General features: G+C 35.0%; 1 protein-coding gene across 1 annotated transcript; it reads right to left on the bottom strand.

Annotated features, from left to right (window-relative positions):
• Positions 1–402: 402 nt before the first annotated feature.
• LOC122305773 (phospholipase A1-Igamma1, chloroplastic-like) lies at positions 403–17,301 on the bottom strand. Its single transcript, XM_043118323.1, has 2 exons — positions 15,886–17,301; positions 403–739 (listed from the first exon to the last, which is right to left on the bottom strand). The coding sequence occupies exons 1-2, from the start codon at positions 17,208–17,210 to the stop codon at positions 499–501; spliced, it is 1,566 nt and encodes a 521-aa protein (XP_042974257.1). The 5' UTR covers positions 17,211–17,301; the 3' UTR covers positions 403–498.
• Positions 17,302–17,806: the final 505 nt, after the last annotated feature.

Genomic DNA, 17,806 nt, shown 5'->3' with positions numbered 1-17,806 from the left:
GTGTGAGTCCAATATTAGCCATGTTCTTCTTTTGTGTTTTTTTTTTTCCTTTAAATTGCTTAAATGATCTTTTTATTCTTTGCTTCTTGTTTGTCCGTGTTTATTACTTTTCAATTTTGGGGAAATGATCATTATCCCTTTGGAAAATCTGACTTTGAACAGATAGCATGTTGGAGGAACTTAATAATCATACTCTTTTTTACACAAGATAATAGTATCTAAAAGAAGATCAATTTTTCTTAATTTGAATTTATTCTTCAACACATTTCATTTGAATGGAGAGGTAGATCATTATCCCGACTCCCTTTCTAAAATCTGAATTTGAACAGATAGCTTGTTAGATAAGTTTAATGATCGTACTCATTTTTTACATATAAGACAGTATCGAAAAGAAGATCGATCTTCTTTTAAACAGACGTTTCTCTACATATATATTATGATTTACAACGTACAAGAAAGAAAACAGTTACAAAGTCTGATTTGTTAATAAATAATTAATTAATAAGAAGTGAGGTCTAATTGTTGGAGATGATGATGCATATCAGGTGGATGATCATCGAGGTTTGGGCGTTCAGGCTGCACCCACCGACCATCTTTGCCCATCACCATACCCTTGTTCTCATCCTGTCTCCAGTAGGGCGGCACCAAGTAATGATCCTCCAAGAAATCACAGGCCTTGTTCACCAGCGCAGGATCTCTTCCACTTGCCAGCACAAATCTATGTCCTTTCCCATGGTATCTGCATGCAATTTCATGCAACGTACCAAAATATTTACACGTACACAAGTACGTACGTACGTATTTAGTACTCATGATTCATTTTCTATCACAACTCAGTAAATTTCTTGAATTGCATGCCATTAAACTTATTTTACGATAAAATAAATTTTACAATCTAATTACTGTATGCATCAAATCACATCAATTGAAAATAGTTAGTTGGCATAGGTGGCCGATGACAACGACACATGAACTCATGGACATTTAATTTCTAGGTTTGACATTTCATTCAAACTGAAGTGAAAACATCATATGGTATATATATATAATATACGTACCCTAGCTAGCTGGTTTCTAAAGTACTAATATTAATCTACAGAACAAAGAAATTAAAGTTAACAACGTAAATACTCATTCGATCTTTACATATAATAATCCATGACTAGCATCAAGTTGCTTGTGACTTGTAATGATCATCTTATTTAACCTTAACCTATCTCCAATCTATCTTATATTATAATGTCTTCGTTTTTTCTTTCGTACGTAAGAACTACGTAATTATCTACATATACATTACTTACATATTGTGTCACGACCGCCGTTTATCCCATATATATATGAATATATATAACTACTAACGACAGACGTACACAAGTCGTCATGTAATTAATTAATATTTTTTTGGAGCACAGAAGCCAGCTTATAAAGTGAAGGCGGGGGGGCATGATCAATATTTATATATTCACGGTTGGTATTTTAATATTGAACTCGATCAAGCGAAGTAGCATGCACTAATTTAATATGAAAAAGATACCTAGATCGATGTTTAAACAAATAAAAAAAAAAAAAAATCCTAGATCTAGATGCCATAGATGATGCATGCGTATCCTCGATCGATATCGTAGGTCTGTCTTTTAGTTTCTTCTCACATATGTAGTTCCTTTCTAGCCTTTATATAAATTTCATATTTTTTGGCTAGCGTGCTAGGCAGACAACTTAATTTAATAATTACACACACACACACACACATATATATATATATATATATATATATCTGCAGCTTAAGTTGTAAAAAGTCACTTTTATTTGCAAGACCACTAAAATGTTGCAGAAATTAGGCTTCTTAACATTAATGTACGTAGTCCTTGAAGGATTAAGATCTTGGAAAGTTCCTTTTGAATTCGGATAAAAGGCTCTTGGATGAGACAAAGAGAAGTACATAAAATAATTTAGCTAGAAAGTGTAAAATGCACTTCATATTTTTGGATCTTAGAGACCGGACAAAAACTAGAGAATCTAGATCCATTAGTTTGTAGATATAATAAACAGCGCATGTTCTGCAAGTTGCTTACAATATATATATATATATATATATATTTATTTATTTATGCCAATTCAAGTGTTTATTACCAAAAATCAATTAAAGTCGGTCTTTTAGAATTTCTGCCGAAAATATTTATTTAGATCGAACATAAATTAGTGTACACTGGGCATATATTCATGTAAGTGATTGGCATTGGGTTCTTGGTACAATTAAATATGTGCTTGCATTCAACAACCCAATTAATATATATCTATAAACAGTACACACACCAGTAAAAGATGTTACGTGCCTGAGACACGCATGTCTAATTGGTTGTTTAAAATACATAGATTATAATGTAGAATATTACTGTCATAAAATCAAGAATTATGTAGAGGCTTAACATAATTAAAAGATGATCAGTGATTAGATTGACGAGGTAAAATATTGCTGCACAAGATCAATGGCTACAGATCATCAAGTAGTACCTACTTGCCTTAAACTATTATTATTATTATTGATGGACGATTACAGTTTGTAAAAAGTGATTCAATTATTTCCTTCATGTTGGTAACAATCAGCACCAAATGGGGAAAAGAGACAACTATTTTATATAATATTATATTTTATCTGCAGACTATTCATCCATTCAAGTGTAAAATATTTTTTTAGTGGGGCCACCTGACTAACCATTGACTCTCCACTTCCGATAGTTTTGGTATAATTCAAGGATAAAAATGTAAATATATAATAAAAATAAAAAATTTACTGTTTATTATCGTTCATGTGTGATAAACACTTATTATCGTAGATAAATATATATATACACACATTAAACCACTACAAAACTACACAAACAAAATAACAAAAAAGAGCAGAATCTAATCATCCTAAGTTGCGTATATATCTTATCTTAGTGGTTATATAAAATCAAAATATCAATTTGTACGATGTAGGTAGAAAAAATTTATTTATTATCTATATTTATTATTTTATTATTTTCTTATTATCTCGTAATGTACTATTAGATAATAAATTTATAAGTAAAATAAATAATCTTTAATTATCTAATATCACATCATAAAATGATAAGAATAGGATGAAAATTAGAATTAATACTAGTTACTCAATAATTTATTTCCATAAGATCACGAGAAACAGATTAATTAATTGATCATGAATACCACTACAACAAATATGGCTTTTAGTGACAGATTATAAATAGTGACGGTTTCTAAACTGTGACTAAAAGGTATTTATTGTGACGGTTTGTGAGAACTGTCACTAAATGTTGGGCAAGAATTTCAAAACGTTCGGACGTTTTACATAATACGTTCGCACGTCACAGTAACGTTCGAATGTTATGTATATTTACGTGCGAACGTAAAAAAATTTAGCGCGAACGTTCGAACGTTTTAACTTATTACGTGCGAACGTGAATATATTAGCGCTAATGTTCGAACGTTAATGTGATAAAGTTCGAACGTTATATGTTAAATTACATAAATTAACCATAATATATATTTTTTTAATAGTAAGGTTGAGTAACGTTATATTAAAAAAAATTAAGAGTAGAAATTAAGCTACACAATACATACATTAAATATTTGTGTCCATTACATATGTCGAAAATAAAAAACGTTCGAATGATAAATTTTTACAAATCACTTTCAGAACTGCTGGTTTACAAAAGATCGAAACTCCTCAGTCAATGTCTCAACCTTATTGTTTAGCACATCTACATGATGTGCAAGATGTGCGACAGCCTGATCTATATGTGCAATCTGTCTATCGATCTGTCGGTCTATATGCGCCTTCATATCTGTCATCATTGTATCAACCCAAGCAGGTCGCACATCCCCAGCAGATGTAACTCCCGGCTGCTGACTAGTACTCGCCGACGGGCGAGCAACATCGGCCCCAGACTCAGTCGGGGGAACAAGATCTGGCGTAGGACCAGACTGACGCCGAGCTGAGCCTCTCCCCTGTGCAATGCTCCGGCGGTGTGTGGTTATGTCGATAGGGCTCATCTGGTTTATCACCATCTCCTCCGCCTGGAGTGGCACTCCCCGGGCTAGTAATAAGCGGCTGATGATGACTCCGTACGGGAGATTATCCGTGGTAACGATGCTGGCCTCGTAACGGATCCGCTCAAATATAACAAGGGGCAAGTCAATGGGCTCACCACGTGCCAAGCCAATCAGGAACTGTGCACGAGCCCGACTGAATGTGCTCTTATGTGCCACCGGGTCTACATTTGTTGCAACAAAAATGTGCAACATGCGAAAGAAAGGCAGCAGCTGATTCTGGCTGAAGGAGTTCGGCCTATCGAGCTTTGTGCGGTCCGTGCCAGTGAGGATGTAGAAATCCTGGTCCCGCTCATCGTCACCAACCTCAGCAGCAATAGGATCGCCCTCGGGTCGATCTTCTTCATGACTGGGCATAAACTCAACAGGGCCCGAAGATGAAGCAGAAGCGGCTGGATCTGCCTCGAATATGCCCGGGGAAAATGCAGCTGCTATGTCATCAGCCTGAGCAGCTGTCGACTCAGGTAGTATACGCGGAATCTGGAGTAAGTCAGCGAGAACATCTGCCGAGAACTGAAACTGTACACCGCGTACACTGAGAGTATGGGATGATGCATCGTTAGGCATGGTGGCCATCCCAATGTAAAACTCTCGAACCATTGTGGGGTAAATCTTTCCCCTCAATGTGCATATGGGGCCCCAGCCTCTGGTGACGAAGACGTCTCTCAGCGTCTTCTGCTCCCAGCTGAGCTCATCAAACTCATTAATGAGAATTTCTCGTTCCCCCATAACAGTTCGTGCCCCCAGTCGAGCAATGTCCGGATTGCCTCCATCCCTCCCTCGCTTCCTTGTCGTCATATACTGAGCCATATCCTGAAAATTAAAAAAAATATATAAATTGTAACATTTAAAAAAAATGATTATAATCACAGATACATACGTATTATGACATATATGGATTATACAGAAAATTAAAATATCATCTATTATAAATTTACATAATTTCGCCAGTAAAACTTTGAAATAATTTCACTTTTTCAATATATAAAATAATAATACTTAAAAGGAACAATATAAAAATATTTTAACAGGAAACGTTCGAACGTTATTGAAGGAACGTTCGCACGTTAGTCAGGATACGTTCGACAAAAAGATGATACGTACAGGACGTTTTTATCGAACGTTTCATTCAAACGTTCGATAAAAACGTGCGAATGAGTTCATTACGTCCGGACGTATTATCTAAACGTTCGGACGTAATGAATTTGAACCGTCATACGTTCGGACATTCTTACTAGCCGAAGAATACCAACGGTTTACGTTCGAACGTTTTTATCCAACGTTCTGTTAAAGCGTTGGATAAAAACGTTCGCACGTGAAACTAATACGTTCGCACGTTACAATATAACGTGCGAACGTAAAGAATACCAAAGGTCGCACGTTCGGACGTTGTGTCGTGACGTCCGAACGTTACGACACGTAATCGCTGAGTCGACTCAGCCATTACCGAAAGCTTCGAAACGCATGTTTCGAAGCCACAAACAACCAAAATAAGCATTTATATACAGTGGGGAATGTTTCTACGGTCCTATTTTATCAATTTACTGCGAATGGTGGCCGAAAATGCAAGTTTTATAACCGGGTACGGTGGGTTTCGAATTTTTGAAACCCACCGATTAAAAGCAAGGAAATAGAAGAGGGAGAGGGCACATTACCTTTTAGTGATGGTTGCGGTGGAGGATGGCGACGGTTGCGGCGGCTTGCGTGGCGGAGAGGAAGAGAGAGTTTGAGTTCGGTGGCCGGTTTCGTACAAGTTACGGCCTGGAAACCGTCGTGCCTGGCCTTATATACAGTTAACGTTCGAACGTTAATTAATTAACGTTCGAACGTTAAATGTACATGCGAACGTTATGTAGATTACGTTCGGACGTTGAATCAAACGTGCGAACGTATAACTTTTACGTTCGGACGTTGTGTTAACATGCGAACGTATAACGTATATGTTCGGACGTCAATCAAAACGTCCGAACGTTTTAGTTATAACATTCGAACGTTTTTATACTATATATTATATTATATATATTATATAATATATTATTATAATATATATTATATTACCTATATATTACTATATAATATGATAGGTAATATTATATATCATATAATGTATAATATTATATACGTATAATATACGTATATTATATAGTATATAGTGTTAATAGTGTATATAGCGTATACTATATACTGTTGTACGTGTATATAGTGTATACTATATAGTATATAGTATATTACACTATATACTATATAGTGTATACTATATACTGTTATATAGTATGTAGTTTTAATACGTATATAGTGTTATATACATATTATTGAAACCTATATTATATAGTATATAGTAATATAGTATACTATATTATATACGTATATAGATATAGTATATATACGTATGTTATGATATATTATATTATATATACTAATATATTATATTATATATACTAATATATTATATTATATCTAGTGTATACTTATATAATATTATTGTATATATTATTGTAATAATATTAATATATATATATTTAATACTATTTAATATGTTTATATATATAGTATATATTATGTAGTAGTATATAATGTTAATATTATATAGTATATATTATATAGTAGTATTATATAGTTATTTATTTATCCAATACTATAGTTAATATACTATAGTATCTATATAATAACTATAGTATGTACTATATATATTAACATTATATACTACTATATAATATATAGTAATATATTAACTATAGTAATATATAGTATATAATATATATAGTATATATATATGTATAGTAATGTATAGTATACTATATATTACGATATTTGTAGTATATATACTATATTATATACAAGTAGTATATATAACATAGTACTAGTACTATATTATATCTATTATATATTTACTATATATAATATTATACGATATTATATAGTTATTACGTATGTTTAACATACTATATACTACTTATACTATATTATAGACTACAATATAGATAATATATTATATAAATAATAATACTATATTATAGACTATAATATAGATAATATATTATATAATATTTATACTATATTATCTAATAACTATATTACTTTAATATAGTTATTAGATATACTATATTAAAGTATACTATACTAATTACTAGGATAATATACAATTTTTGTACTATATAATATATTATAATATACTTGTTATAACTATAATATATAATATACTTATTATATTATAGTTATAATATAATATATATTTTATATTATTAGTTAATATAAGGTTATAATATATATGTAGTACGTTCTTATATTATACTTATGTTATATATATTATAATTGGTACAAATTATTTATTAATTAATATTTTATAATTTATAATTTAATATATAAATATATTATGAGGAATATACTAAATTTTAATATGTAAATAATAATTTTTACGTTCGAACGTTCATGTGAAACGTTCGGACGTTATAATAAATTCGGAGGGAAATTTCCCGCTTAAACCAAATTTCCACAGTACGTTCGAACGTACTATATAAACGTTCGAATGTTACTGACGAATACGTAGGAATGACAATAATACGTGCGAACGTATTATATATTTTGTGGGCGGGACTATTGTACGTTCGGACGTTTATGCTTAAACGTTCGCACGTAAAATGAAACGTTCGAACGTACTTTAATGAACGTCCGAACGTTAATTGCATAACAAGCAGAAAATAAAACTTTCACGCACGGGAAAGCAGATTCATTTCTGCTTTCCTCCGTGCGTGTTAGAGTGAGAGACTGAGAGAGTTTTAGAGAGAGGGAGCTGGGAAGAGAAGAGAAGAAGTGAAGAAGAAGTGGAGGGTTACAGTGAGAGAGAGTTTTCTAGAAATATTGTTTTAAGCATTAAGGTAAATAATATTTCTCATTTTTTATTTGTAATATACATGATAATTTCAATGTTTTATTTCATATATATTTAACTAACTAGTATTGTGTATTTTTTGAAGGATCATTTGTTGTGAATTGTTGAGAAGTTGTGATTTTTGAAGAAGAATTTATTTAAAGCACAAGGTATATATACTAAACTATATTGTTACATTTTATTGTGGATTTAATTTGTGATATAGATTGTGTTGTTTGGATGAATTAAAAAGAAAAATTATTGTTATTGAATATGTTTATTCTTAATGTGATAATGTTTTAGTATAGTGTATGTTTTTGAATAATAATTATTTGTTAGTTTATGTGTCTATTTTAGTAATTTGTTGTGATAAAAGAATATATATAACAATTTATTTGTTAGATAAATAGTGTGATTATTTGTGTAAGAATAAAAATTATGGAGATGAATTATTAATAACCATAATTATAAATTATAATATTACAATTAAAACTATTATATATATAATTAGTTAAATAACTAATATAATAAATTATCATATATTACTAAGTGTCAATTATAAGGCATAACTATATAGTATATAGCAGAAAAATCGAATTACTAAAATTATAATATAAATAAGTATTATAAAATAATAATTCCTAAAAATCTAATAGCTTGATGATCCTAAATATTTTATCTAATAATATATAGTATAGGGTATATTAGTATTAATCCATAATAATAATTATCATGTAATGTATAGTATTAAAAAATGATTACTAAGAAATAGATAAGTAATTATAATAATAATTACTTATTTAATTATAAAAATTATTATAAAAATTATAATAATTTTGGCAATAATTGGTACATATTATATAATAACTTATAACAATTAAGTGTTATCAATATATAGTATAACTAGTAATTATAATCTAATTTGCTATATATTATATTAAATATGAAATAAATAAGTAAAATTTGTTATTTTATGCTATATAATAACAAATAAAATATAAGTGTTATCAGTAACTTATAATAGTAATTATAAGATATTTTATAGTAGTGTTATATATTATATAGCTGATAAATGACATATAATATAATAACTTAGGAATTACATAAGTTTATAAATAATTTCTAAGTGTTATCAATCATTAATAATATAAATATTATTAGTACATCGGGATAATTCAAACAATGTGCGCTAATTTATTTGTAGACTTTTTTGTTAGATATTGTATAACATTGCATAAATAACCTTAGACCCGTTTGGGAATTAGTGTACATTTAGGTGTACATTAATTCCTGAATTGTCCAGTGTGGACAGTTTGAGATTATATTATCCGTATTGCACATAAACGTTATTCCTACTTTGAACGTTTAGTATGAAGTTTCGGTGTCTTCCTCATTTGTTCTTCGGGTATACTGTTCTTAGGGTCATAATCCCTATATGTGAACATGTATACTTGGAGAACTATGGGGAAGTGCTGCCGAAATTTTTACTAACGTTCAAAGTAGTAGAGTGACGAGACTTGTGCAATATGGAGAATATAATCTCGAATGGGATAGGACCAACTACCTTGAGAAATAGTACTTTGAACATTATGTATCATGACATGCATGTGTATTTAACTTTACCTTAATTACTAAAAAATTAGATGTTTTTAGAAATGGATAAAAGTTGGATGCGTCTACGCGATAGACTTGGAAAAGATTACATACCCTATGCGCGTGGAGTAAGGGTCTTCATTGATTTTGCAAAGGCCTCTGCTGATAGTCGTGGTTACATTAAGTGTCCATGTCGAGGTTGTAAAAATTTGTGTGCGATAAGATTGGATGAAGCTGAAAGTCATATATTTGTGAACGGTATGGATTTGGGCTATACTCGATGGGTACTGCATGGTGAGCCGTATGCTGAATCAGCGGATGACTTATTCAGTCAGCGGGAAAATTTGCACAACGTGGATGATGATTATGAGCGAGATGAGATGGAGGAGATGTTGAGTGACATTGGAGCTGGGATGTTTATGGATGAGGTTGATGACAATGGCTCAAGTGGGGGACGGAATGAGTCAGATAATTTTCCAGCAATGTGGGAAGATGCAAAGCGTGAGCTTTATCCAGGTTGTACAAAACATTCTAAAATGTCGTTTATTGTGCGGTTGCTTCACATAAAATCATTGTGTGGAATGTCAACCAAAGCAATTAACATGGTATTAGACTTATTTAACGAAGTGCTTCCCGAAGGATCTGCATTGCCGAAGAACTTTTATGAAGCGAAACAGTTGAGAAAGGGATTAGGATTTGAGTATAAGTCCATACATGCGTGCAAGAATGATTGTGTTTTATTTTGGAATGAGAACGAGGAGAAACAAGCATGTCCTGTATGCGGAGAGTCGAGGTGGAAGGATAAGAAAAGCGTTCCGGTTAAAGTATTGCGATATTTCCCATTGAAACCCCGATTGCAAAGATTATACATGTGTAAGAAAATAGCTCACGATATGAAGTGGCACAAAGAGAAAAGAGTTCAAAATGATGGATTTATGAGGCACCCGGCTGACTCACTTGCGTGGCAATCTTTCGATAATCAGTATCCAGAGTTTGGGATAGAAGCAAGGAACGTGCGTCTCGGACTCACAACTGATGGATTCAACCCTTTTGGAAATATGAGTACAAGTTATAGCACTTGGCCTGTAGTGTTGATTCCGTACAATCTTCCACCATGGAGGTGCATGAAGGCGCCCAACTTTTTGTTAACTTTGCTTATCCCCGGCCCGAGATCACCTGGGAATGACATTGACGTATATTTGCAGCCGTTGATTGAAGAGTTGAAAGAGTTATGGGAAGCAGGCGTCAGAACTTATGATGCATCCACATCAACAACTTTTCAGATGCATGCTGCGGTAATGTGGACGATAAATGACTTTCCGGCATATGGGAATCTTTCCGGCTGGAGTACTAAAGGAAAGTTAGCTTGTCCGACGTGTAATAAAGAAACTACTAGTGAGTGGTTAAAATATTCTCAAAAGTTGTGTTTCATGGGTCATCGACGTTATCTACCAACAAATCATGCATGGAGAACAGAATCCGCTAAGTTTGATGGACGTGTAGAAGATAGAATTGCGCCAAATGAGTTGTCTGGGGAAGAGATCCTGGAACAATTGGTACATGTGGCAGCGAACAATTTTGGCAAAGGTCGGGGAAAGAACAAGAGAAAACGAGGCATAGCAGAATTGAATTGGACAAAGCGTAGTATTTTTTTTGACTTGCCGTATTGGTCGTCCTGCATGTTGCGACATAGTTTGGATGTAATGCATATTGAGAAGAATATTTGTGATAATATACTGGGTACATTAATGAGCATCAATAAAAAGACGAAAGATACGATTAAGACAAGGAAAGATCTTGAGAGAATGGGAATTAAACATAATTTGCATTTACGAGTGGATGGTGAGAGGGTGGTCATGCCGCATGCATGTTTTACAATGACAAGGGAGGAGAGGATGGACTTCTGCAAATGGTTGCAAGGTGTGAAGTTGCCAGATGGTTATGCTTCAAATATCAGTAGATGCGTAAGCCATGATGACTGGAAAATTGGTGGATTGAAAAGTCATGACTGTCACGTATTTTTGCAGAAGTTATTACCGGTGGGAATTCGTGGGAAGCTAACATCTGCTGTACGTGTTGCCATAACTGAACTGTGTATGTTTTTTAAGGATTTGTGTGCTCGGGTAGTGAAGCGAGATATGCTGCAGAAACTGGAAGAAGACATTGCTACTATACTATGTAAATTTGAGCAAATCTTTCCACCGTCATTTTTTGATGTCATGGTCCATTTAGCAATACATTTACCCCGGGAGATCATGTTGGGTGGACCAGTACAGTTCCGTTGGATGTATCCAGTCGAAAGATATTTAGGTCGACTGAAGCGCACTGTTGGGAATAAAGCCAGAGCTGAGGGTTCAATAGCAGAGGCCTATATACACGATGAATGGTTAACATTTTGCTCTTTATATCTTCGTGGTGTTGAGACACGATTTATTCGTCAAGAACGAAATGCTGATCTTGCTGCTCCGCCTTCTCGTGAGCTATCAGTGTTTTCTCAGAATGTACGACCTTTGGGTGCACAAACGGGTTACGATTTACTTGATACAGAGTTGGGTAAAGTTCGGTGGTACGTACTAAATAATTGTCAGGAGATTGATCACTATCTCAGGTATGTCGTTGTACAAGGTTTAAATAATTTTAAAGATTATATACAACTTTAACTATTGTTATGTAAAATAATATGATAACTTATACTATACAGTGAGCACATGGACAAACTTAAGATGGAAGGCGTCGAGGATATAGTGGCAAGACACGAGTCAGAATTTTCTGGATGGTTTGAACAACGTGTATGAACTAAACTCTATACTATATGTTACATGATGAAAGTTTTAACTCTAGCTAATATTTAATAAATGACATTATTTAAATTGTTAGATATTGGAACAACGTGCTCGTGATCCCGGATCAGTCTCTTTTGAATTGTATGCATTGGCCCGTGGTCCATCAAACAGAGCACTTCGATACACTGCATGCACAGTTCGAGGTTATAGATTCCATACTCTGGACCGTGAACGTAATAGAAAAACTCAAAACTGTGGTGTCTTGGTCGAGGGGAGTCATGGAACAGATGATATTGATTATTATGGTGTCGTTCGTGATATTATCGGATTGAAATATCTGGGTGGGTCTATAACATATGTCTTTAAATGTGATTGGTGGGATCTAGGCGGTGGTCGGGATTCGATATATAGGGATAATCATTTTACGAGTGTCAATACTGCATCTAAATGGTACGAAGATGATCCATTCGTACTGGCTTGTCAAGCTACTCAAATCTATTACTTGATTGATCCAATGAAAAGTGCTGATGAAGATAGTGGAGAGATAACTTGGCGAGTTGTACAAAAATTTGTCCCTCGAAATATATATGAAGTAGGAACGAGTGCAGATTACGATAATAGTGGAGATGAAGATGACACTCTAAATGTAGAGGCCTACCAGGAAGATGGAGGAGGGGGTATTAACTTATTTGTTGACCTCGGTGCACTCGAGTTGCTCCCCTTATGTAGAGATGACGTCCCACTCATCCATCTCGACCCGTCTTCATTAAATTATCACTCAATTGAAGAAAGTGAGAAAAGTACAGAAGAAGAGTCAGAAGAAGAAGACGAACAAGAATCCGGGGGGGAAGTGGATAAGGATGACGAACAAGAGCTTGATGATGATGACGAAGATGTTATACAAAGAGATTCTGAAACAAACATGGAAAATACATCCGAAGATGAAGACTAAAAGTACTAAAAAGTTTATTCATATACAGCCATTATAGAATTTTATAATAAATATAAATTTATTCTAATAATATTTTTTTGTTATATATAATCATTTCCAAGTATGCCGCCAAAAAGACAAAGGAGAAATGTGCCTCCTCCACCGAGTCCAAGTCCTGAACCCATTGAGGACTCCCCACCTGAGGAGTCCGTTCCCGAAGATGAAGTTAACATTACAGAGAACGATGCACAATCGACACCTACCGGTAAGGAATGTTTACGTTAATACTATATATAATCAAGATGTTTGTTTCAATAAATAATATATATAACCTTCAAAATTATACTATTATCTATTAGTTGATGAACAATTGGCTCGTCGTGGTCGTGGCTATACACGCGGCATCTCACTTGAGAAAAATCGAAGGCATGGTAAACTGAAAATCACAATTCCTGATAATTCCACTGGAGGAGTGAATGATAGTGCAGCAGCGCTTTCCTCCTATATTGGCACAGTAATTCGAGCTTACGCTCCATTTTATGTGCGCTCCTGGAGAGATGTGCCGAATGAGATTAAGGAACACATTCGAAGTCGTGTGCTGGTGAGTTTACTTATTATATCATTTTTTTCACCTACATTAGTTTATTTTATTTTTAACGTAATTAATTTATAATTAGGATGAATTTGACCTCGACTTTGGTCGTAGCGAGGATTTGAGAACTGTGAATGAGTTAATGGCTACACTATTCCGACGTCACAAGGGACGATGTCACGACCATTTCAAGAAATTTGAGACGTTTGAAGAGGCTGCACAGTCCCCTTTCCAGCAGATGAAATTAGACGACTGGATAAAGTGTTGTGATCTTTTTGCCTCTCCAGAATATCAGGTATTCTAGATTTATTTTCTATAATTATTTACATTTATATTTGTTGTTTATATTATATGTATGTACATATATTACAATTAACGGTGAGAATTATTTTTGTAGCACTTAAGTTCTACAAATGCAAATAATAGATCTGCTCTGACTATTCACCATCGTGCTGGTTCAAGATCATTCCATCGTCTTGCTGAAAAAATGGTAATTAATAAACACAATAATTCATATTTTTTCTTATTATTCTTTTATATAAGTACTAATACTGTCTTTTTCAAATTGCTAATGATGTCGTTTTCTTAGAAACGTGATGATCCTGAAAACTTTTCCCTCATTCATGTCTATGCTGCTGCTCACACTAATGAGCATAGTGAGTGGATGGATCCTGCAGCTGCAATTAATTATGTAAGCGGTATTCCTTTTGTTGAATTATATTATGTAACATGTGATTAAATTATTTTTTATTTGTATTTCTTTTAATATGTTACTTATTGTGTGTTTTGATCTTTCAAACTGCAGGGGAAAATGATGGAGATGCAGTCAGTTTCTGGGGATTCCTCTCCTAGTGATTTGGACATTTTTTCACAGGTGCTTGGGCCCAACTCTAGTATGGCAAGAGGTTTGGGACGATCTTTCAAGCATTCCGGTTCATCTTCCTCAACCTCATCGACATCACAAATTAATAATCTTACCAAAGATTTAGAAGCTGCACGACGCGAGAATGAGTATATGAGGTCTAGACAGCAAGAGTTGGAGTCCCTCTTAGAGCGACAGTCTCATTTAGAGACGCGTTTGCAGGACCAACAAAGAGACCAGGAGGAAAGAATCCGTAGTGAGGTCCAACAGCAAGTGCAGCGGGAGATGATGCTGCAAATGGAGCGTGTTATGTCATTGCAACAGAATCGTGCTGGGCGAGGAAAGAAAAAGAAATGAATTTTATTTCTGTATTACGTTTTTAACATCTAATTTGAAAACAGTTTCAAACAATATTGGTTGTGAAATATGTACTGTAATATGAAACAATTGGTTTGTTTATTAAGTGGATGAGTTTAGCATTTCTGATATGTACGTTCGAATGTAAATAAAATACGTTTCAACAGTATTAAACGTTCGAAAATACGTTCGAACGTAACCATACAAAATAGTAACAAAACGTTCGAACGTTTAAAAAAAACGTTCGAATGTAAAAAAAGTTTAACGTTCCAAACATCCGAACGTACATTTTACGTTCGAACACTACTCTCTTAACATTCGAATTAACGTCCGAACGTCATGATACAAACGTTCGGACATTATTTCATTTTCGTTGGAATCGAGATTCGAACGTAACGTTCGCACGTATAAACGTTCGAACGTTTACATTATACGTCCGAACTATAATCAACAAACGTTACCTTTTCTCGTTCGGATGTCAGCTCGTCTTTTTTACGTTCGAACGTGTAATTTTAAGTTCGAACGTTATATTCTGTGACAGATTCTAACCGTCACAGAAAATAATACGTTCGAACGTTACTTCAAACGGCACATCCCCAACCGTCACTAATAATATTTTTAGTGACGCTTGTACAGTAAACTGTCACCAAATGTAATCCGTGACGCACATTACGTGACAGTGGTGGTGACGGTCTAAAACCGTCACCAAATATATTTCGTGACGTTTTTTCCATTTCTTGTGACAGTTTCATCTGTCACTAAAACCTATTTTTGTTGTAGTGTACTAACCCGTCAAGCAAATGCAGGTGAGCCTCCAAATTATGTGCACAAACCGGATCACCCGTCGGCTTCAGAAACGGGGAGTTCTTGTGATCCAATGCAAGCTCAACCCCGACGTGCGAGTAACTCCATGGAAACCCCTGGGCCAGCTTCATCATCATTGGCGGCGATTGCTCGTTCAAGAACAGCCCCGGCGACTTGGGTACCAAGTCGTGGACATTCACCACCCTCAGCACCTTCAACCCCAACATCTCCAGCCTCTCCTTGAACCTCGCATTCCCTACTCTCGGCCCCGAAAACGAGAACACGCATACCGGCACGGCTCGGCCGTCTTTCAACGCGTTCAGGCCAATTTCAACGATATCATACGCGCTTAGAATGGCCAACGCAGCCCCCAGACTATGCCCTGTGATGGTGATGCTTACAGCTTCTTCGTTTGAGTAGATATCGAGCAACTTTTTGACCTCGCTTAGAATCTGCTCCCTCGCTGAAAACTTGCAAAATCTGCAGGCCTCGTTCTTGCCAGTATAGAGGTCTAAAAACCCTGATTCGGCTTTCACAGTTAGGTCCGGGCATGGGATTTTGTTGGAAGAAATTGGCTTCAGGAAATCCATAAGATCTGCTATCCACTCCAGCCGTGTCACCGTGCCTCTCCATGCAATAGCTATGTCACGGCGGCCTAAACGTTTGGAGGTTTCGTCGTCTGAAACAGCAACGTATCCGATCCAGTTGGCGTTCTTGCTCCACACTTTTGGCCACCGCGACTTCTTGAAAAAGTTGGGAAGATTGATGTTTGAGGTCGCGAAGAGGTAGCGAGGAACATTGTAGCCGAAGTGCGACATTCCTAGTGAGTCGAAGAATTCATGGCACATGAATCTGCAGCTCCCGCAGTACTTGGAAAACGGGTCGAAATCGAAGCTATCGTAACATGCTTGTGCCATCTCGCCGTACCGGATTAGCTCAGATCGAAGAAGCGGGTCCATGGGATCGAACAGGCCAACCCAGTCGTCTTGGCCGAGGATTTCACGCCAGGCATCGGCGAGCTGGTGCTCAGGCTGGGTGGCCGTGGTCTTTAGTTCCTCATCATCTTGTTCCAGTACTCTCTGTGTTCCTTCTTCCTCGAGCTCGCTTACAATGCTTGATAAGGAGTCGCCTGTTTTGGATAGGACCTTGCATGGTGTAGGCGCTTTTGTGGCGTCGTGTGAAAGTTCTCCAAATTGGGATTTTTGGCCTAAAAATGGTGCTACAAATTGGCACGTTATGGAATGGAGGCCGGGGTTTTGGCGGGGTATGGCGAAGGGAAGGACGGTGTTTGATGGAGGAATGGCAGCCATTAATGAAGAGATTTATGACTAAAAGCACTGGGGTTGGTGAAACGTACTAAAGTTCCAAAGAGGTCAGGCTGGAGGTGGGGTGCTATATATTCATACGGAGACCGGAAGATACGTGAGAAGTGCTGTAATTGAAAAAATATATATTTAATACAATGTCTTATTAGCAACTATTTATAACCTTTCAGTACTTATTTTAATTATTTAATATAACATTAAAAAAATATATAAGAAGGATGATGATCAAGAAAATGATAAGTATTTTTTTATTATCATATAAAAAAATGGGCCCATACATTTATGGTGTATGGCTGGTCCCTGATCTTATCTTTTAGCATAAATCGATAGTTTAATTTAATGCCCACATGATTCATATGGGCAGGTTGGCCATATGATCATGATCCTCGAAAGGCACACACCTCGACGATTTCAAGAATGTTGTGGGGGAATAGGTAAATAATGTATTGGGAGATTATTGAGGAGTGGGCCCGGGTACTTCTCTTTCATGAATATTTACAGTTTAATTATATTTCATATCTTGATCAATTACTTTGGACCTTAAGAGAGATCAGATATATATATATATATATATATATATA

This window comes from Carya illinoinensis, chromosome 3 (assembly GCF_018687715.1).
Source record: "Carya illinoinensis cultivar Pawnee chromosome 3, C.illinoinensisPawnee_v1, whole genome shotgun sequence".
NCBI lineage: Eukaryota > Viridiplantae > Streptophyta > Magnoliopsida > Fagales > Juglandaceae > Carya > Carya illinoinensis.
Note: the sequence above shows the minus strand (reverse complement) of the source record. Positions and strands in the feature narration are given on the sequence as shown.